This window comes from Equus quagga, chromosome 20 (assembly GCF_021613505.1).
Source record: "Equus quagga isolate Etosha38 chromosome 20, UCLA_HA_Equagga_1.0, whole genome shotgun sequence".
Lineage (NCBI taxonomy): Eukaryota > Metazoa > Chordata > Mammalia > Perissodactyla > Equidae > Equus > Equus quagga.
Genome location: NC_060286.1, coordinates 44,562,179 through 44,583,535, shown reverse-complemented (window position 1 = coordinate 44,583,535; position 21,357 = coordinate 44,562,179). Strand labels below are relative to the sequence as shown.

The following is a 21,357-nucleotide window of genomic DNA, read 5'->3' as shown; positions in this document are numbered from 1 at the left end:
GCCCCTCCGTGGTCCAAGCCTCAGCCCCTTCCCCACCTCCTTGGGCTCCTTCCTGGCCGGGGCCGCAGCTGGCTCCTTGGGCTTGGCCACGGGGAAGGAGAAGAGCTGCTCGATGCTGGAGAAGTCTGGCTCCACCACCTCAGCGCCCAGGCTGCTCAGCGAGGCCCACATGGAGTTGCCCTCTGTGGACGAGGCGCCCCTGTGAGGCTCATGCCCACCTAGGGGCCCGAGGAGCAGGTGGGCCTCACAAAGGAAGCCCTCCAGCTGCTGTCATGCCGGGTGCATGCACGTGGATGCATGCACGCACGTGTCCAGGCTGGCTGGCGATCCGGCCTCCAGCCAGCCTTGCCCTTGACCTTCTCAGCATCAGCACCCCCAGCCCCCAGGGGCCTGGGCAGCACAGGGGCTGCGGCATCAGAGACACACACCAGCCTGCAGGGTTGCGTGCAGGAGGAGAGAGCCCTCAGAGGTGACCTCTGAGCGTCCCTGCCCCAGACCACGCGAGAGCTGAGCTCGGGGGGCTCATGCCTGGGGGCCCTGGGCTCAGATGTGAGTACACACACTTCAGGAACTGCCTGCCACTCTCCTCAACAGGGTCCAACCCTGCCCCCCAGGGGGAGCCACCTGCAGAGAAGCCACCTGCGGGGACCTGGGCGTCCTCACCTCGTGCCACGTTGGATGGTAGCTTCTGCCAGTTCAGCTTCTTCATGCGCAGCGTGGGCGGGTTCACCCGTCGGTGGCTTGGCACCCAGGCGGAGCCCAGGCGGTGGTCCACCTGAGCCACGATGACCTCCTCCATGCCACCCGCCGCAGGGGGCCCAGAGGTGCCGGGCAGGGGTGGGGGTGGAGGCGGGCATCCCGTGCCGGGCAGCGGTGGGGGTGGGGGTGGGCATCCCACGCTTGGCAGTGGAGGGGGTGGGGGAGGTGCGGTCCCACTAGAGTTAGGCAATGGGGGTGGTGGAGGGGGTAGGAGGCACACGGTTGGTCCTGGCAGTGGGGGTGGTGGAGGGGGTGGGGGACACACGGTTGGTCCTGGCAATGGGGGTGGTGGAGGGGGTGGGAGGCACACGGTTGGTCCTGGCAATGGGGGTGGTGGAGGGGGTGGGGGGCACACGGCTGGTCCTAGCAGTGGCGGTGGTGGGGGTGGGGGGGGAGGAGGAGGGGGAGGAGGCCCAGTGGTGGCGCTGGGGAGGGGCGGTGCAGGCGGGAGTGGGGTGGGCACCCGCTGCTCTAAGGCTGTCAGCTGTGAAGCCATGATGTGGCCGGTGTCCTGCGGGCTGACAGCGAGCAGGCTGCTGAGGGCCCCTGCCGGCTGCTGGTCCTCCACCCACGCCGTTGGGGCACCCGTGTTCTGGGGAAAGCTGCCTCTCCGACTCTGGCCCAGGTCGGCCTGGATGCCCTTGTGGGCCTTGTCCAGCGAGCTCGGGCGGGGCCGCCCCTTGACGGACAGGAGCCGCTCGACCATCTCCTCCAGGGAGCATTCCTGGGCTGTGGTGGGGGCGACCAGGGTCAGGACAGAGAGCCAGAGGAGGCAGGCAGGGGAGGGTTGGGGCCAAGGACGGGCATTCTCCCCCCACGGTTCGAGACCCCAGTGTCTGCCCACCAGGCTGAGGTCAAGGAGGGGGATGTGGGCGGGGTGCCCCCTCCCCTGCCCCGTCCTGCCTGCTCACCGTCACTGGCCAGGAGCACAGCCCGGTTCACCAGGCTCTCCAGGGCCTCCCAGAGCAGCTGGCTGGAGCGGAGGGTGGGCTCCAGGTGCAGGAGGCCCTGCAGCACCGACAGCAGATGGGCGGATGCCGGGGAGCAGCTCACCTGGGTGAGGCAGACGAGGAGCGCCGGTCAGCAGCCACCCCCTCCCTGGGGCGGGCTGACAACCACCAGCCTCAGTTTGCCAGGAGCGTCCACCCATCACCATTCTATGCCTCAAAGGGGTCCTAGGAGGTCCTGAGTCAGGGTACCCCGACAGCCGCACTGGTGACATCCAGGGCCGGGTCACTCTTGGTGCTGAGGGCTGCCCTGTGCACTGTGAGATGTTTAGCAACATCCCTGTCTCCAACCACTTGAAGCCAGTAGCACCCTTGCTCAACTGTGACAACACAACGTCTCCAGACATTTCTGGATGCCCCTGGGGACACTCGCCTGGGCTAAGAGCCACTGGGTTCAATGAAGGATGGGAGGGCCCACCCATGGAGGGTCTGAACTGGACTGAACTTGGCCTCCTAGACTCTCATTGGTCCCGAAGCCCCTCTCAGTCTACCTGATGGTGGCCACTCCGCTGGGGCCCAGGATGGCACAGTCCCCTCTGGACAGCCAGGCCTTTGGAATCCTGTCCTTCCGGGTCCTGTGGCCCTGGCTCTCTCCCTGGGATAGCCCAGACCAGCCCCAGGCTGCCTGCTCCAGCCCCCTGAGCCCTCACGGCTCCCCGAGTGCAGCTCCAGATCTGGCCCTACTGCCCAGGTCATGGGGTGGTCTGACCAGGGCAGGGAAAGTGGCTGTTTCCGAGCCCTGGACTTGGGCCACAGCCCACACAGCCCCTCCTCCCAGAGACAGTCCCTAGAGGGGCTCCCCTGCCCCCAGCCCACCTTGTGGAACAGGGAGGCAAAGACCTCCTGGTGGCTGTTCATGTCAATGCCGCCACAGACGCGCAACAGCTCCTCCTCATCCTCGGCCTTGGCCTCCTCGAAGGCCTCAAGCTGGATCAGCAGGTCGGCATCTTCCAGATCTCTGAGGAGTGGGGGCCCCAGGCGGGCTGAGCCTGCTGCTCCCACCAGGCTCCCCCACCCCGGGCAGATACAGGACACCCTGAGCTGGGCCAGTGGCTGCTGCAGCCAGGGGCGGCCGTGGTCTGTTGGGGCTGGCCTCTCTGGCTGGGGGTGGCGGGCTCACAGGTCTGAGCCTGGTACCCCGCTGGGCTGCCCCAGGTCACCTGGCAGCTCCACGCCCCTTGGGAAGGAGAAGAGCAAGCTCTCACACGCACAGGGAGAGATGTGGCCCAGAGATGGGGAGGACGTGCTAGAAGTGGCACAGGATGGGGGGAAGGCCCTCCTCTGGGTGCTGCGAGGACGGCACCAAGACCACACCTGAAGGGGTCTGCATGGCTTCCACCAGGGGGGCAGGGCATCTGGTCTGAGCGTCAGCAGCTTGGAGGTTCACTGGGCCCAGGACCTGCCAGTCATCTCAGCCTGGCCAATGAGCCGCGCCCTCAGCGGCAGGGTGGGCCCCTCAGCACCCAGCAGACCTTCGTCCTAGACCACTTCAGCCCCAGTCCCACCAGCCTCGGCTCCTCCTCCTGGGGTGCAACTGCTCAAGCTGACTTCCCTGACACCCAGGGGGTGATTTCCCCACCCTAAGACTGGTCCTGATGAGGCCGGAGATGGGGCATCTCAGCCACATGGGTTCCCAGGTACCCAAGAAAATCTGAATTTCAGATAATCCATGAGTGACTTTTAGTCTAAGTATACCCCACACAGTATCTGGGATATACTTACACTACAAAAATGACCCCTTGTCTATCTACAACCTGATTAAGTGGGTGTCCCGTACTGTATCTGGCCATCCCCGTTTCCAGGGGCAGCTGCCAAGACCCTGGGCAGGGAAATTCCATGGAGCAGCCTGTCCAGCAGTGCTGGGGACAGCCAGCTGGGTCCTTGCTGGGACCTGGCCCCAGGAGGGGTGACCTGCTGGGGCTACCTCTGGAGCTGCCTCCCTGCCCATCGGGGTGCGCTGCTCGGGACCCAAGGGGAAGGCGGGCCTGGCTCTGGGCAGCAGCCAGTGGGAACTCACCGCAGCCGCGTCAAAACGTCCAGCAGCTGCAGCCCTGGGAACGGACAGACGGGGTCAGCGGGCCTCGGAGGCCGCTCTGGCCAAGACCCCTGGGTCTCCTACATCTTCTGACGCCGTCCCCTCTGCCCTCTCCCTGGGCTCACTCTCACCACCTGGAGCACCGGGCCGTGGAGTGGGATGGGAACCTGCCATTCCCAGGGGACACCACGGACACGAGGCTCCAGAGGAGAGACATCACAGTGGACACACAGTGGTGCTCATTAGGCGGTCGCTGCTGGAACCGGGGGTCAGGTCGCCCACCTCCCTCCACTGTTCGGCTAGCCTCACACTGAGAGCCCTCCAGGCCTGAGGTCCAGAGGTCCTGAAGGCCCCGAGTCCACGGAATGGAGAGGTGAAGGCAGGAGGCTTCCCAGGCCCGTGGCAGAGCCTTTCTCTGGGGTCTTGGGGGGCTGGGGGCATGGGGCACCCCCCCAGAGAGGGCAGTGTGGGCCAAGCTGGCCGAGGGGCCCCACAGCAGAGGCCAGGGGCGCAGTTACCGATGAACTCGCTCCGCAGCTGGGTGCGGGCGCGGAGGTCCTCGGGGCCCAGGATGATGGCGTTAATCACGCTGAGCAGAGTGACCACATACGGCACGTTGCTGCTGTCGGAGAGCTCACTCATGATGACGCTGAAGCGGTACTGGCGGCTGCACACCATCTGCGGGGAGGCCAGGGGTCAGCGTGCGCCCCAGGCCCTGGCCAGGGGCCCCGGCCACCCCGCCGCTCACCTTGTAATGGTCCAGGGCGTCCAGTGCCAGGGCGTGGCCCTCGGGTGAGTAGATGCACAGGGCGGCCAGCAGCTCAAACACCTGCTTCTTGACCATCACGTTGGATGTGTCCAGAGCTGCCAAGGGCCAGGGGTGTCTCAGTGGGGCCCAGCGTCCCCAGAATGGGGCTCCCTCTCCTCCCCACCAGCTGCTCCCCGACCTGTGCCCGCCTATGGCCTGAACTCCCACACTTTGGCTGGAAAAGCGGGCCGATGCCAGGGGGCACTGTGCACTGGCCACCACCCACATCAGGTGCCGGCCTCTCCAGGGTGCTGACCGGTCTCCGGACCACAGGGGCAGACCCTGCACGGAGGGCCATGGAGGCAGGGGCAGCCCAGTCACCCAGGTCTGCTTGGGCTGCCTCTTAGTTCTGAGGAGGTCCCCGCTGGCTCTGGGCCCTTGGCCCACCTCGGCACACCTCCCTGGGCTGAGCCCATGTTTTCACCAAACTTGGCACCAACTGTGTTTATGACAGACAGCCACAATGCCTCCTTGTCCCCATGAACCCCGGCCTCCCACCTCATTCCCTGAGCTGGGGAAGTTCTGGGGTGTCCCTTGGCTGGCCCTGCTGAGAGCAAGTCACAAGGGACTCTACGGGGGGCACAGCCAGGCCTGGGCTGGGCTGGACAGGAATGAGGCTGCCCTCGCCCGCCCCCATGGGCCAGCCCACCCGTCACTGCCCACCCCCAGGGCCCCAAGTATCGGTGGGACTGGTCGCTGCCACGGAGCAGCACAGCCTGGTGGGCAAGGGACACACGGTGACCAAAGGCCACCTAGGGTCTCTCCTGAGGGTTGAAGACTAAGTCTGGGTACAGCCTGGGGAGACTTCCTGGAGGGGGTGATTGAAGTGGAACTTAAAGGGTGAGCAGAACTTTGCCCAGCTGGTGGAGCAGGGGACAGGGCAATGGGGGGCAGGTGGAGGATGCCATCAGCAAGGCAGGTCAGACCAGAGGGCTGGCTCTGGGCTAAGGGGGAGGGGCTTGGAGCCAGGCCAAGTGTGAGTGGGGCCACTCAGGTTGACTTGTGTTTTTGACCCAGGTGACTCTAGCTGCCCAGGTGGGGATGGGGTCTAGAGGCCGTGGTTGGGGCAGGACCAGAACCAGCACAGGGGTGGGTGGAAAGGCAGAGCAAAGTCACAGAACAGAGGGGACAACCAGGTGCACCTGGTGGCTCCAAGGAGACTCGGAGATCTCAGACCTGGGGCAGACAGTGGTGCCCTCCCTAACTCTGGGAAACTGGTCCCTCCTCCAGGAAGCCCTCCCTGGCTGCCCGGCGGAGCCCTCTCCTCCTGTGCCCCCAGCCTGCCCACGGCCTCCCATGGCCTGGAGCCTCCTACTGAGTTGCTAAGGTGGAGGTGGGGGTGGGGGTGGGGGTGGGCGGGCCAGCCTGCAGCCACGGCTCACCCAGGGAGAGCTGGCGCACATAGGCCTGGGTGCTGAGGATGTACTGGATGCCCTGCTGCGAGTTCATGACGGCGCGCACGCAGCTGATGCAGGTGAGCTGCAGCAGGGCGTCGGCGATGCGGGCCACGCCGCGGCCTGATAGCCGCGCCAGCGCCTCCAGCAGCAGGTCCAGGCCATTCTGCTCCAGGAACTGCACCATCCAGCTGCCGTCGCTGCTCTCCAGGCGCTTGCGCAGGCCGGAGTAGTTGACCACGGAGGGCATCTGGAGCAGGCGGATGCACAGCTCGGGGTCGGCGTTCTCCAGGTTGGCCTCCGTGGGGTCCGAGTCCTGCGGCCCCAGCTTCTCCTTGAGCGCTGCCCACTTGCGCTGAGCTCCCTCCTTCACTGACATCTTGCCAAACTGTGGGGCCGGAGGGAGACGGAGTGTCAGCCCAGAGCCTGACCCCCGGGACGGAGGGGGCCCTCGGGCTGCGAGGCCAGTGCCCAGCTCGGGCCCCAGTTGGTGAGTGGAGGCAGTGTTCTCTGCCTCAGTTTCTCCACCTGCCAAACAGGTGCTTCCTGATGACCCCTGGGCCTGCCTGGAAGACACACTGTGCTGGCAAACCCTGTCCCACCAGGGCTGCCGCTGCCCACAGCTTCCCCCTGCCAGGCGCTCCTCGTAACCGCCCTTGACCAAATCACCATAGCAACCGAGGAGGCAGCAGCACCAAGACCTCGAGGCGGCTACACTGGCAGGAACACCACTGACCCAGTGGCAATGATGCAACAAAAACAGCATCTCTGAGGCTCCCTTATCTTGCCCCCAGGGCATTTCCCCTGCCCAGCAGACAGGGTCAGATAGGGACATAGAGTGGGGGCAATTCCAGGCCCCGGGCCCTCCAGGCTGCCCACAGCATCAGGAGCGTGGCTGGGGAAGGCGGCCAACTTGAGGGTCATGCCTGACGTCCGCCCAATTCCAGCAAGACCAGGGCTGCATGGGGGAGCAGCCCTGCTGGGCCCCCACTTCCCTGGACCTCAGTTTTGTCAATCTGTGTGTGGGCGGAGGACCGGGTGTCCCCCCCAGACCCTCGGGATATGCAGATCTACCCGGATTCAGCTGCAACAGGAGTGACCCCACCCAGAACGTCCCCCCAACACATTCCTTTCCCCAAAACAGAACAGCTGGACAGGATGGCTGGGCCTGCATCATGGCCACAGCTCCCTGGGGCCCTCAGCTGTGACAGTGTCCCTAACTACAGCCCCTGGGGACTGGCCTCAAAGGCCTGGGGCAGCCCAGGCTCTCCTGCAACCATGTATGGCTCGGGTCTTTATTTAGCGTCTGAGAAGGCAGCGTGGAGCTGCTGGGAGGCCTGAGAGGCAGGGCATGGTGACACCACTGTGCCTCACCCCCAGGGCCTGTGCCCGGCATTGCCCACCCCTGACCCTCAGCCCCCCACCGCCCAACGCAGGCCCTGAATACCCCCACTCTCCGGGAAAGGAAGCAGAGGTGGCACCAGGGAAGCCAAGTCACGAGCCCACAGCCCCAGAGTTAGAAACGGCAGAGCCGAGCGAGACTGGACCCCAGAGGGTGGCCTTGAGCCCACGAGATGCTGGGCGTCCAGCTCAGCTTCACTCTAAGGGCCAGGCCTGGTCAGTTGGGAGGGGGACCCCAGGGGCCACTCGAGGTCATGCAGGAGACACAGAGTGGGGACAACAGCCCTGCTGCCTGTCCCTGGCCTGGATTTGGGTCCCCTTGCTGTCCTCACTCCTGGAGCGCCTGTTCCCGCTCTGCCTTGGTCAGGGTCTTGGGCACCCTCCCTCCCCTGGGCCCACCCCCTAGCCTGCTGGGAGCACAGACAACAGCCCGGGTTGCCTCCTCTGCCTGCAGTGAGTCCATGCCAGGAGCCCGGCCCCCACCCAGCCCCCATCCTCCTGCCTAGTCAACTGCCCTGCGGGGCTGGGGGGTCCTCCTGGGAAGAGCCTGGTTGAGGGGAAGAGGCTCCGACCTGCATGAACACCCAGCTCTGGTCCGCCCCAGCAGACTCTGGTCAAGTCACGCACCTGCCTGAGCCTCAGCGTCGCCACCTGGACCTCCAGCATGAGCCTGCCGGGAGCATCCTGAGAGCAGTGGGTGGGGGGTGTGTTGGGGTGCTCATCAGCCCTCCCTTGGGGGCCCCGCAGCCCAGGTCCTGTGCAGCCCTCGTCGGTGGAGAGCCCGGAGCCCTCCCTACGACCCCATGGTTTCCCCCACCCTCCCAGGCCCAGCCTCTCGGCCCCCCACCGTCCACTCACCCAGATGCGCAAGACCTTCCGGCCGCCTCTGCCCACCCATTCCAGGCCCTGCCTCGGGCTGCCCCTCACAGTCTCCTGGCTCCTCATGGCTGCTGCACGCCGAGCTGCCTGCTGCTGCAGCCTCGCCGTGGCTGGCAGGGGGCTGCTCACACCACCCCCAAGAGCAGGCAGCTGGCTCCGCACCCTCTGCCGCCCACCTGGGAGCTGCTGCTTGAAGCGGCGCCCAGAACTGACCCTCATGTCCCCGCCCCGCCTCCACTGGCCCGAGTCCCTGTTTCCTGGCACAGGCTGAGTGGAGGGAGCGTGAACTCTCCCAGGCCGCCGCTAGCATCCCAAGTGTTGTCTCCAGCCAAGAGCCCCGGGGAGCCCTAAACGCAGACCAACCACCCCTTAGAGATGACAACCAGCATCTCCCAGCACAGCCCAGGCCTCCCTGTGCATCTTCCGTCCCCGGGGTCATGGGCTCAATCCCCCGAAAGACCCCACCTGCAGGGTGCCCCCGGGCTATGGGGTGGGACCCCAGCAGGAGGTGACGGGCCATCTGCCCGCCTCCATGCGTCCATGAAGGATCCTGTGCTGGGTGCCCCGGCGCCATGCTCTCTGGAGCTGAGCAGCACAAGCCGGCCGTGCCCACCAGCGCCGTGTGGGGCAGCGGGTGTGTGCAGGGCTAAGCTGGCTGTGGCCCAGTGTGGATGGGGCATCTGGCCAGGATGGTGAGCTCAGCTGGGGACCCAGAGGCTGAGCGGGGGCGGGCAGCTTTTCTCCCTCTGGGAGGCCCACCCGGTCAGGTCCGGGGCCAAGGACGCCTCCTGAGGAATGTTTCAATTTCTTCTTGGGATGAGACTGAACACTCGAATGGACAGTGGCCAGACCGCTCACGAGCACAGAGCCATGACCATCACCTGCAGCCGCCGCCCAGGCAGCCAAGCCGTCGCCACGCGAACCAGGGGGCAGCAGCCTGCTCTCTGTGCTCAGACCTGCAGGACATCAGGCCTCGGTCTCCAGGACAGCCCGGGAGTGAACAGCCACCCGTGCATCGCCCCAAACCTCCGGGCCTGGTCAGTGACTGCCGGCTTCACTGATTTCGTTCCCACTACTGATTTAGGATGGACTAACAAGAGCCCTATGCTCTCCCAGCAATCATGGACACCCCGCTTCCCCATCAGGTGCCCCTGAGCCCCCTTTTCCCTATAAAGAAGCTTTCTATACATAGGAAACATTTTAACGTATCAATATATACATCACATAACTTGTATCACGCGTACATATAGACACGTCTAGGGATATATGATACATGCACACAGTCAGGACTCACATGTGTACATGTAATAAGACTACAAAGGCGCCCACGCTCCCGCCTGCCCTGAGTCTCCGCCAAACACAAGTGTGCTGGTGACTCCCTGGCTGCAGCAGCCCCAAACACTCAGCCTTTGCTTGTTCCCATCTGGGCGGTGGTTGAGTATTTCTGCAGGAAGCACCGGAGGGGATCGTGTGCTTACTGCTCTCAGGAGCGCAGGGAACGCCCCTTCCTGAGGACACGGACCCGTGTGGGAGGTGGGAGCCTCATTCCTGGGCTTACTGGCTGTGTGCCCCCGGGGGAAGTTACTCTGCCCCTCTGTTCCCCATCTGCAAAGTGATAGCACATGTCTTAGAGGCTGCAGTGGGGCTCCCCGTGGATAAACTGGACCTCGTGGGCAGGGAGCGTGCGCTCAGGAATGCTCATGGCTGTTTTAATCCTGTCCAAGGACGCCTGGCCCTCTGCCCTTGCCCAGCCCCGCCCAGCCCACAGGCTGAGCGTCGGGCTGGCAGCTAGGCCTGGCGCCTAGACCGGGCGGGGACTGCAGAGACCTTCCCAGGCTCGGTGCCCCCATCCCCGGGTGGGGCCTGCGCAGGAATCTGCATTTACAGAGCTTTTTTGCAGCCAGCACGACTGGCTGAAGAAAAGCAAGACCATCTGCGGTTCCTAGGGTCCAAGCAACAGCTGGCTCAGGCCAGACCCCATCCCTCGGGCAACTGAAGGGTCAGGGGTGCTTCGGAACCCCCATATGTCCCCCAGGCAGCCCGACCCTCCCCCTGCATCAATGGAAGACCCTGAGGCTCTGACATTAGTGGGATGTCACCCACGGTTCTTCAGTGTCACTTTTTTCTATCCATAATGTGGGGGTTTCCACTAGATTGGGGTCACGCCTCCCGGGCAGACTGGGACTCCTGAAGGGGGTGTCTCCCTCAGGGCTTTCCCGGGGTCCACCCACCGATCGGGGTGTCCTGCTCACGGGTGCTCACCCAGCCCACACAGGGGCTGCCTCGAGGACCTGGAGGCAACGGGGACATTGGTCCAGGACTCTTGGCACCTCCTCAGACACCCATCTGCCTCCCTGCCTGTGCCTGGCCAGCCTGGCATGGCGATGCCAGCACCTCCACCTGGGCGCCCACACGCCCGGGGCAGCTGTGCTGACTTGCGAGATGCCACTGCCCCTGCCTGACAGTCATCTGTCAAGCTGTGTGGGTGGGGGGTGGGGGTGGGCAGGGTCAAGGCTGGCCCCCAGACCTCAGAGACCAGCTACTCAGGCCCTGCTGTCCAGGTGGAGAAACTGGGTCAGAGGATGAGCCTCTCGAGGTGGACACTGGGCACTGAGTGGTGTCCTGGGTGTGGCTGCCGGGGGCTTTGAGCAGTGTTGGGGGGTGAGGAGCCCAGGTTGGGTGCTAGGGCTTGGTGCCCGTTGGGGAGCTGGCATTGCCTTCTGTTCCTCGACCCTTGCAGGGGCACCCAGGGGTGGGGGCGAAGGTTAGGGAAGGTGTGGGTACCTGTGAGAAGGGCAGCTGCCTGGGGGGGGCCAGGGGGAGACAGCTGCAGGGGGCCCTGCCAGCATCAGCTCAGGGCTGGGGTGCTTCTGGGCCCAGAGCCAGCGAGGGCGCAGGCGGGGTGCAGAGCGAGCTCGCCTTCCACGGGGTGGGCGGGCGAGATGGCAGGAGCGGGATTCCGGAACCCGGAGGCAGGGGCTGCCACACTGTATTTTTAGCTCCTCCAAGAAACCAAATTTTTCCACTGCCTGGCAGCCCTTGCACGGCATTCCTGGCAGATCCTGGAGCTCAGGGGCAGCCCAGGCCCCGCAGAGTGGGGAGGTCTGGAGCCGGGGCTGCTCTACTGTGATGCCCCATGACCTCCCGCCCAGAATCTCAGCTCCTCCTGAACCTCCAGTACATGTGTCATCTTCCCCTCCAGGCCTCGAGTCCTCGAGGGACCCTGACGGACCTCTGTGGGTTGCCTAGCACGGGCTCATCCCAGGTACGGTGCCCCGTGCCCAGCAGGCCTCAGGGAAGGAGGCAGAACTGAGTGTCCCCCCATCGCCCCACCCACAGGCACAGACCTTGGGTAGGCAGTGTCCTCACTGTCCCCCGGCTGTCTCAGGTCCAAGGAGCACTCCCGCCTCCTGCAGCCCTCAGTCCCAGCATGCAGTGCAAGGCCCCTGCCCCGCACACCCTCGCCTGAATTTGTTCCTGCTGTGTGGACGGGGTCGGCGGGCCACGTGGCATCCGACAGCAGGACAGAGGGGCCTTCGGAGGAGGGTGGGCACCAAGCCCCTGATGGCAGCGTCAAGCTAAAGGACAGGCGAGAAGCAGGACACCAAGTTGCACTGGTGTGGGTTTCAACCACCTAAGACGTGACGTGTCACACAGGACACACACCCCAATACTAACATGAGAAAGAGAAAGAGCCAAATGAATGAAGAAGGACCCACAGCTTCTCGCAGAGGGAGTCTGGGCCCAGAGCAGCCGTCCCTGCTCGGGTCCCCAGGGAGGGAAGGGCAGAGCGGGGTGCAGGACTCCTCGGAGGCTCTGCAGCAAAGTGATGGTGGAGGCCCCAACAGGGGAGAGGGGCCGGGCTCGGCTGGTCAGTGCCAAGAGCTGGGGCACCACTGGTCAGGGAGCCAGGCTCGGCCCACTGTGTCCCCAGGATCTGGGGGCAGGTCGGATGATGTCAGATGTGCCATGCCCAGGCCCAGCACAACAGCATCCTCCAGACCCCGCCCCCTGGGTTAGGAATAGAAGCTGAGGAAGCCACAGAGAGGGCGGCCCTGGTTGCGAGGACAGACTCGCACACAGGAAATGCCTGCCAGAAGGGGGACGGTGCTGCCCCTGCCCTGAGCCCCCTGGGAGGAGCGTCCGCGCAGGGCAGCCCTGAGCCGGGCTCTGCGTGTGTTTGGGTTTCTGGGAATGTGCTGGGGTGGCGTAGGCCTCTCCCCCGTGGACTGGCGGGCTCTGCAAGGGGAGGACAGGAAGGGTGGAGGTGCCTGTACCAGGAAGCCGGGCTTTTGCTTCCACTTGCACTGAGGGCTCACAGGGAGAGGATCTGCACTGGGCCCCGGCCACCCCAGGGGCCCGTCTCTGGGCCTCGGTCTCCCAGCTGCACAAACAGCAGGGCCAATGTGGAGTTCCTGGAGAGCCTGGCTACCTCTGACATTCTTGGGGTTCAGGTCCAGAGTCTGGGGGCCCAAGGCTAGGAGGGCAGCACAGGGGAGCGACCTGGGGGGTTAAGGATGACAGCAGCCGCCTCTGCCTTCTGTGGCTGGGTTAGTTCCGACAGCAAATGCTTGAGGGGTGTGACGTGCGTAGACCTGCGGTTAGAGGGTGAGGGAGGGCAAGGACCGTGGTGGGTCCCGCAGGCGGCAGGGCGGCCTTTGAACCTGGCACTGCTCTACCACAGGCCCTTGCACCTGGCCACAGCTTCCACATGTGGGGCTCCATTGGGCTGGCCACCAGAATCCCCTGTGCCTGAGTCTCTCCCTGTTGGCCAGAAGCAATTCAGGAGGCCACGTGTCCTTCCCCTGTCCCCCTGCTGCCCTCAGGAGAGGCCTCTCCCAGCCTGGGAGGGGAAAGGGAGGCTGGAGACAGGCTCTGGCTTCAGGCCTTGGGCGTCCAGGCAGGACATGAGGCTGCCCACTGCCTGTCCAGGTGGTCCTCACCCCCGGCATGCATCCCATGGCCTAGCTCAATGCTGCCTGCTGGGAGAGGGAGAACAAAGCAGCAGATTGAGGGGGGAGGAGGGGCCACAGCTTGCACAACCCGGCACAGCCACGGGCTGTGGCCAGGGCCCAAAGGGCAGGGGACAGCTCAGGTGCTGGGTGAGACCAGCCCTTGCATCTGACTGGCCATGTCCCCTGGACAACACCACCCAGGCCCCGGTTCCCATCCTCAAATGGAGAGAAGCCTGCAATGCCACCCGCCCAGCCTTCTGACAGATCTGTCAAGCAGGCCCCAGAAGGGCAGGAAAGTGCTGTGCCTGACTACCACGCCTGTCCATGCCACTGTCTCCCGAGCCGGGGCCAGCATGGAGCTGGGACGCAGACGCGCCTCCCCAGCCCCCGCTCAGCATCCCGGGGCCACTGGCCCCAGACAGGCAGCGCCAAGAGCCCGGCCTGACTGGGCGAGCGAGATCCTCAGCGTCTGGCGCAAGATGCTGTGTAGCATTTTCTGCTGGGTGCCGAGGGGCCGGGGCCCATTCAAACCTGATTTTCTCATCTATAAAATGGCCAGGATGTTCCCTGGGGACCCTGGGTTGGCTGAGCCCGTACCACCCGCATGGCCACTGGGTCTGCCTGGTCCACAAAACCACTCTCCGGCTGCCCCCTTGTCTCCTCTCAAAGGTGACCACCTGGGTCCCACCCCTGGGCCTTGGTCTTGGCTGTCCCTCCGTTGCTCTGCCATATCCTGCAGGCAGCCCCCTCACTCTGCTGCCCCCACCTCCACGACCTGGCCCGGCACCTGCGGGGAGACAGCCTGGAAGCACCCAGTGGGGGCCTTAGGGGCCCCCAAAGTGGGCAGGATCTGATCTGGGCAGCCAGGGCTCCCATTCTCAGGCCACTCACGTCTGTGCATGTGAGGAGACAGAGCCAGGTGGGGGCAGGCTGCGCTCCCACCCCACCCCGGGCGGGTGGAGAGCCAGAGCCTGCCTCCCTGCTGACGTGCGCAGGTGGCAGTGCCAAGCTGTACTCAGAGCAGGAATGGGGACATGGGGACATGGATGGCAGGGGAGGCAGGCTGCACACCAAGGCCACATCCCAGGGCCTGAGGGGACCAGGCACAGGCGCGCAGACTGAGCGCCTCTCACACAGCTGGCCAGGGTCCACGCTGGCATCCACGTCTACATCCACCAGTGCTCGGCAAGGGCCAAGGGGGGCTCAGGGAGGGAGAGACTCTGCCCCATCAGCCGGGTCTGCTGAGACTCCCTGTATGTGTGTGCAGGGGGCGGGTACACTGGGCACAGCGAGCGACTGGGCTGGCCTCTGCCCACAGCAGCCAAGTGGGAGCTCAGAGGCAATAAAGAGAAACCACCACCCAGGGCTGTGCATATGGGTGGCACGGGCACCGGGCCCCTCCCCCCCTCCCTGACTGGGCCCTCGTCCTGGGCCATTCTGTCCTCAGACAGCTCTGGGAGGGGGGGCCTTTGCGTCACTCATCCCACCTGCCTGTGACCCCCCACCCCGGCTAAGAGAGCCCACTGTCAATGGACCAGCGGCTCCAGGGGTCCAGAGATCCAGGGCAGCAGGCCCATGGCAGCTGTCTGTGTGTCTGTATGTCTGTGTGGGTTCCTCAGGAGCCACACAGGTGGGCGCCTAACCCCTCCCCTATTTGGAGGCCGGGGTAGGGTGGGCGGCTACTTGGCCAGGACAAAGTTCTCCTCCCAGAGCAGCCATGCCAGGACCCCGAGGCCGCTGCGCCCCCGTGTTTGCCGCTCCCGCAGGCAGTGTGGTGGTGACGAGGGGCAGGGGGACGGCGTGGGCCTCCAGGTGCTGCCCCAGGCCCGGCCAGTCCTCATCTGACCGCAGGGAAGTGCTTGTGTACGGCAGGCTCCAGGCTCTGGCCCCCAGGAGCAGCCAGGTGGGCGCAAAGGCTGACGCAGCCTTTATAAACACCTCTGGCCAGAACGGCGGCACTGATTCTACAACCCGACCACCCGGTGCCTCAGTTTCCTGTCTGTGAAGCCAAGGATAACGGCGGTACCCACACCTCACTGGGTGAGTTCCATGGGGTGGACCGCGGCAGGCTGGCTCACTCATTCCTTCACTCACTCAGCACACAGACCCTGCGCAGGGCACCGGGAAGCTGACGGGCACCTGGCAGAGGGGGCCCTGGGCAGCTCCCCACCCCGGCTCTTATTGAATCACACTTCGGGAGGGTGCTGAGAGAGGACGAGGAGAGGCTCTCCCGGGAGGAGAGGCCCAGCCTGCCTGGCTCTGGAGGCGGCGCGCAGTCACCACGGAGGCCTCCCTGTGCTGGGCAGGTGGGACAGCTGTGTGAACCGACTCCACAGTGCCCGGGGACTGAGGCCTTCTGGGGTTCAGAGGGGGACTGGGCACGACACCCCCTTACTAGGGTGAGGGCGGCAGGGGTGGGGGCCTCCCTAACAGGAGGCCACACCGTCAGACCCTGCTCTCACACCTCCAGTGACAGGGAGTTCACCCTCTCCCATGCACTCACGTCTTCATAACGGGTTGAAACCAGCCTCTTCACCTTAGACATCCGGGGTCCCCCAGGTCTGGCTCTGTCCCCTGAGGACAGCCCTGCAGAGACTGGCTCCTGCCTGGCCTCGACCTCCCAGCCCCCCTGGCCTGTCTCCCCTAGACACACTCCTGTCCACTTTCCTGAAACAGATAGGCATGCCTTCCCCAATCCACTGTGTCTACTGGGCTGTGAACCACGCAACCATTAGATACCTGCTGTGTGCAAGCCCGGAGGGAAGCGGCTGAGTCAGGCCTTGCCCCTCAGGTGAGAAGGAACTTGGCTCCTGGTCCTCCTCTGGGCACCCTCAAAAGCCAGGGGCCTGAGCTCTCCTCTGAGATTGCCCACTGCTCCATCCAGAGCCAGGCCCGCTGGCCCACATCAGCTGCGGCAGGCCCTGCACCCACAGGCAGCACCCCGTCACCATCTAGTTGCTATCCCTCCCTGCCGCAGCCCTCACGGACCCGCTGACTCTTCCGAACGGGAAAACCACCGCAGTCTGATGGAAGGGGAGCACAGTCTATTTAAGGCAGGAGCCGCCAGGTCCCGGAACGTGAGGGGGAGCAATTAGCTCCGACAGCCCGTCAGCACCTCCACAAAGTGGGGGGCCTCACCTGCGGTTAACCATTTGCTGTGAACGAGCAGAACTCTCGACAGACAGGCCGCCTGGGTGGGTCATGGGAGGGCAGCCCCGCTTGACCACCTCAGTCCACTCTCCCCGGTGGCGTCCCCTTGTCTGCTGGCCAGCCCGTGATGACCTGTTCATCGACCCAGAGCCACGAGCACTTGAGGAAGGGATGGGGGCGCAGCGTCTGGGCAGTGGTCAGGAGGGGCCTGCCGCGTCAACTTGGCTTCTTTAACAGACAGGTGACACTGACCTAGTGACACCTGGGAACAGTGTGGGGGTCTCAGACCCCAGACCCAAACCCAAATGCGGATATGGGCTCACTAGGGCTGCAGCATTCCCCCCCACCAAGGGCCCCTGCCGTGGGCAGCACCGTGAAGGGGTTTGGGGCGTTTGCCCTGGGTCTCTGCCTTCTCTGCTGCAGGGTGACTAGTGGGAGGCCCAAGCCTAGGTGACTGTCCCCACCCTTCGGAGTGCAGATGGGGAAAGTGAAGCCAGAGAAGGCAAATGTCCTGTCTAGGTCGCAGGGCCAGAGGGAGCAGCAGGCCAGGCTGGAGGGAACTTCCCACCTCCAGCTCCTGCGGGATGTGCTTGTGGGGCAGGGCTGGCCATCTTCCCTCCAACTCTTCCTGTGTCCAGCTAGGGCGGGGCACTAACGCTGTGGTCACCACTGAGGCCAGCCACTATGCAGCCTGGGGCCCTGGGCGGCCGGACCTCAGGAGACCAGGCAGACAGATCCCCCTGCCTGTGCTCCCCAGGATCTTCCCTCCTGAGGTCATGGTCACTCTTCGGGTCCCTCCCTAAAATGGGGTCCGGAGGTGGGAGTGGAGGAGCACAGGGCCAGCCTCTCCCACTCCCAGGCCGACCAGCCCCACCTAGGAGGGACAGAGAGCAGGGTGGAAGTTTGCTCCCGCAAGCCCTGCCTGTGGAGGGTGGCAGGACCCGGTGTGCACCCACCTGCGCGTGGGCAGCTACAGACCCAATAGCACAGGTAGAACCCCAGGCCGGCGCGCGCCTCGCGGTGTCACCTGGGCAGCAGACCCGAAGTTGAAGTTTATTTTCACAACTGTGGCTGATGCGCGCTTAGGATGTGGCAGCCGCGAGGCGGGGAAATTCTGCCGGGCGGGGCGGAAGCCGGGCCGACCACCGCGAGTCCCCGCCCGGGAGCCGGGAGCCCGCCGCCCTGCGCCGCGGGGTTGCTCGCCGCCACCGGGGCGCATACGCCGCTGCTCCTCCCCGCTCCCCAGCCTCAGACGCCCTCCCCCCCCGCCTGGACTCAGTTTCCCCAGGGGCTCCTGGAGAGTCCAGAGGGCGCGGACTTACCGGGCGGGGGCGGCGGCCGAGGGCGGGGCCGCGGCCAGCACTCCGTGCTGTGGGTCAGGGCCGCGGGCAGCCGGCCACCGCGGGCTCCGCACGGCTCCCGCTCGGCTCGGGCTCGGGCGGGGCACGCGGGAGGAAGGGGAGGTGCCGCCCGGCCCCGCCCCGCCCGCCGGCGGCCACGTGGGGAGCGGGCCGGGGGCGGAGTTGGGGGGGGGGGTGCTGGGGAGGCCCCGCCCACTCCGGCTGGGGCCGCGGAGCGGCTTTGGGGGCTCTCCCCACGCCTGTAAAGCCCCCCGCTGCCTCCTCCGGAGGTCCGCCCCTCCCCGCCTTGGCGGCCTGGCTCCTGGTGGGCGGGGTTGCCCTGGGGGTGGCACACATGGAGCGGGGGCCTGGGAAACATTTGGAAGCCGTCTCCTCACCTCTGACCTAACTGCTGCCTCCATCTCTGGTCTACACTGCTCTCCCCACCCTACCTCCTCCGCGTCCACCGCCCACTGGCAATGAGCCTTCTGACCGGCTCGCCCACTGAGGCTCCCGGACAAAGTCCTGCGGGTGGGACCGGCTTCCCAGGCGTGGTCACTCCTCTCCCTCTGCCACCTGCATGGGACCCCTGCAGGGACCAGCTGATTCCACCGTCCCACCTCGGGGTTCGAGGTTTGGTCGTGGGAGATTGCTCTTCCTGGGCTTGTGGGATGGGGAGCGTCCCTGGACGCCCCCTCCCTGCAGCCCTCCTTGACACCCTCCCCCCCCAGATGGGGTCTGGGGGTCTCTGGGTGGCCGGCCAGTGCAGGCAGCAGGCCTGAGGAAGCTGCTCATGCCCCAGGAAGCCTGAGTGCTGTGACCAGTTCTCTGCCGCCCCCTCTCACTGCCTGCCTTGACGATCCTGCCAGGCCAGGGCCCCACCCACCCGTGACCTCCACACTGCCCAGCGTGGGGTCTGCCTGTAGCTGGCTCTGGAAGGCGGGCTGGCTGGCTGGAGAGAGCCAGGCCCTCAGCTCTGGAAGTCCCTTCTGACATCTAACCCTCCCTTGGAGCTCAGAGGGAGCAGGCCTGGGGGCCAGGGGGCCATGGGTGCGTGAGGGGGTGGGTCCAGCCCCAGGCTGATGAAGGAGACAAACCTCTGCCCCAAGGGCCCTGGTCCGGCCCTCTGAGTGTGTGACCTTGGGCTCAGTCGTGACGTGAACTGCTAAGCCTTAGTTTCCCCATCTGTGAAAGGATGACAAGTACCTCTGAGGGTTGTAAGGAGGGTGAGATGAGCCGATGTGGATGAAGTGTGGCCGTTGGTTGGTTCTGTCTTGATGAATCTCTCCGGAGACCTGCGGCATGCAGATTGCAGGCAGGCTGGTGGGTGGGTAGGGCTCTGGCTGGGGAGGGTGGGAGGGCCTTGGGCAGAGGGAAGGACGCGGGATGCAGATGCTTCAGACCAGGGTCCAGGTGGCTTCCCAGGCTCGCTCCAGCTTCAGTCCTGTGGCCAATCTTGCTGCTCAGTGTGCCCCTCTGTCGGGTGGGGGTGAGGCCCGGAACTCCTGGCCTGTAAATGTCCACTCCCAGCGAGTGCAGCCCCTGCCCAGCCCAGCAGCCCTCGGAAATCATCTTGGCTCAGCCCCAGTTTGGGAGCGGCTTCTGGCAACAGGCCAGTGCCCAGTGAGGGCCCCTGAGTGCCGGGTGTGTCCCGGAGCACGGCCGAGGAGGGTGCCTGCTGACTCTTGGGCACCCTCCAGCCTGGGCAGCCTGGGGATGTGTGAGTGTGGCGGCTGCTCCTGCGCAAGGACTTGCCTGCCATTCTTGGAATGCGCCGAGTCCTTGAAGGGCGGGGCGTGCCTCGGCCTGGAAGGCTGGCCAGGCCTTCCCCACCTGGCTCCTCCTGGAAGCCTTCCTGCCCTCCCCCCAGAGCTGGGGTTCAGGCCTCTCTGTGCTGGCACCACCTGGGGTGGGGGTGGGAGGCACGGGTGGCTGACTCATCACTGTCCCGAGCTGGCGCCTGGTTGCAGCTGGCTATGGTCAGTGGGTGTGTTTTTGAGCCGGTGATGGAGAAATGCAAGGGATGAGGGTGAGGAGTGACCTTCCAGCCATCAGCCGGGCCTGGTGTGGGCCAGGGTCTGTGTCTCAGGCATCTTGCCAGCCTTCTGGGGCCGACTCAGGCATGAGGACCCCTGCCCGACTGGAGGAGAGGGAGGCTGGAGGGAGGCCAGTGCCCCCTCGGCAGGCTCCTGCCCAGGGTTTTCTTCCCTGTGTACCTGCTAGGTGTGTGTGGGGGCTCAGGGACAGAGGCCCCAGTCCAGGCTCTCTAGGTCTGACTGGTGCCCTGGGAAGGTGCCAGGGAGGAGGCACACCTACGCTGGACCCCGAGGGTGAGTGAGGTCACCACAGGCCAACAGGTGACAGGCTGGAGCAGGGCGAAGACGGCAGGGGGCCTCTGGTAGGGCATGTGTTCGTCAGTGTGTGACTGGGCAGGTGCATGTGTGTGTGTGAGCATGTGTGTGTATGCATGTCTGTGTGTGTGTCTGTGTGGGGTGCGTCCACGTGTGGAGGGCGGCCGGAGTCAGAGGTCTGGCAGGCTGTGGGCATGGACACTGGTCTCAGAGAGGCTTTCCCTCAGGCCTCTGGCTCCGACCCACCATGCCCAGGGTCTCAGCTTTGCACAGCTCATCCCACTCTAACCACTCATTTCTGAGACCTACAGAGCCACCTCCCTTCCTGGCCCCATTTCTTTTATGGGCTCTACTGCTGACCCTCTGCACTGCCAGGCAGCCCACCATCCCAGCCCCATTCTGAGCGGGTTTCCTGTCCCTGAGGGTGAGGGGAGGACCCATTCGGCCTCAGAAATGCCTCCTGCAGCCACTGCCCAGCACATGGGGCCCCATCTGGCTTCCGGAAGTTCTTTCAGGAAGCCATCGCCCACCTGGCGGGTCCCATCCAGGGGCCTGGGTCTGTCCTTGGAGCTGGGGGTGCACACATACCCACCACAGCTCTGGACGCCCAGATGTGCGAGGACAAGGTACATGTTGGAGGTCCAACACATGGCCACCCCCAGCCACCTCCAACACTCCGGCAGAAGCCCACGTGCTGGCCTGAGACTGACCCGCAGAGAGTGTGCCCCCGCCTCGACAGGCTCGAGACTTGGTGAGCCTGGGAGAGCCCCCTGCCTCCTGCTGGGAAGCAGACAATGGGGACTGGGATGAGGGGGAGCAGGCTTCGGCGCCACCAGCGTGAGCTTGGCTAGCAGCAGGCAGGCAGGTGTGCGCGCTTCTCAGAGAGAAGCCTTCCCAGCCCAGCGTCTGATGCAGAGGGCAGAGCCCAGACAGCCTGAGTGGGGTGGGCCGGCACTTTCTGGGCGGGAGGGGCCACTCAGGTCCCATCCAGCAGCCGCCTGGCCCTGGGTTTCATTTCCTCTGTCAGTTCAGCGCCCAGGATGCTCTTCATCTTTTTGCTTCTGAAGTGTTCTTTCTTTTGTATCCTACTGGGGTGCCCTGAGATGACCTGTGATGCTGCTACAGAATGAAGTCAGTGAATCCACCCTCCCATCCATTCACACTCCTTCCATTCATCCACCCACCCACCCACCCACCCATCCACCTCTCCACCATCTATCTATCTATCCACGCACCCACCTACCCATCCACCCATCCATCATCCACCCATCTACCTAT

The 21,357-nt window shown here is 65.1% G+C and overlaps 1 protein-coding gene across 4 annotated transcripts in view; it reads right to left on the bottom strand.

Moving 5' to 3' along the window:
* Positions 1–19,374, bottom strand: part of INF2 (inverted formin 2) — a 30,147-nt gene extending 10,773 nt beyond the window's left edge. Inside the window, exons 1-9 of one of the 4 annotated variants that reach the window (XM_046647454.1) lie at positions 18,935–19,374; positions 5,992–6,391; positions 4,550–4,665; positions 4,320–4,479; positions 3,784–3,817; positions 2,583–2,724; positions 1,671–1,812; positions 664–1,488; positions 37–182 (exon numbers count right to left, since the gene is read on the bottom strand). In XM_046647454.1, coding sequence (XP_046503410.1) covers positions 37–182; positions 664–1,488; positions 1,671–1,812; positions 2,583–2,724; positions 3,784–3,817; positions 4,320–4,479; positions 4,550–4,665; positions 5,992–6,391; positions 18,935–19,300 — 2,331 coding nt within the window. In that variant the 5' untranslated portion in view covers positions 19,301–19,374. Of the gene's footprint in view, positions 1–36; positions 183–663; positions 1,489–1,670; positions 1,813–2,582; positions 2,725–3,783; positions 3,818–4,319; positions 4,480–4,549; positions 4,666–5,991; positions 6,392–8,262; positions 8,518–17,710; positions 17,844–18,934 lie in introns of those variants that run through there. The other 3 variants (XM_046647453.1, XM_046647456.1, XM_046647455.1) reach the window with 3 other exon arrangements.
* Positions 19,375–21,357: the final 1,983 nt, after the last annotated feature.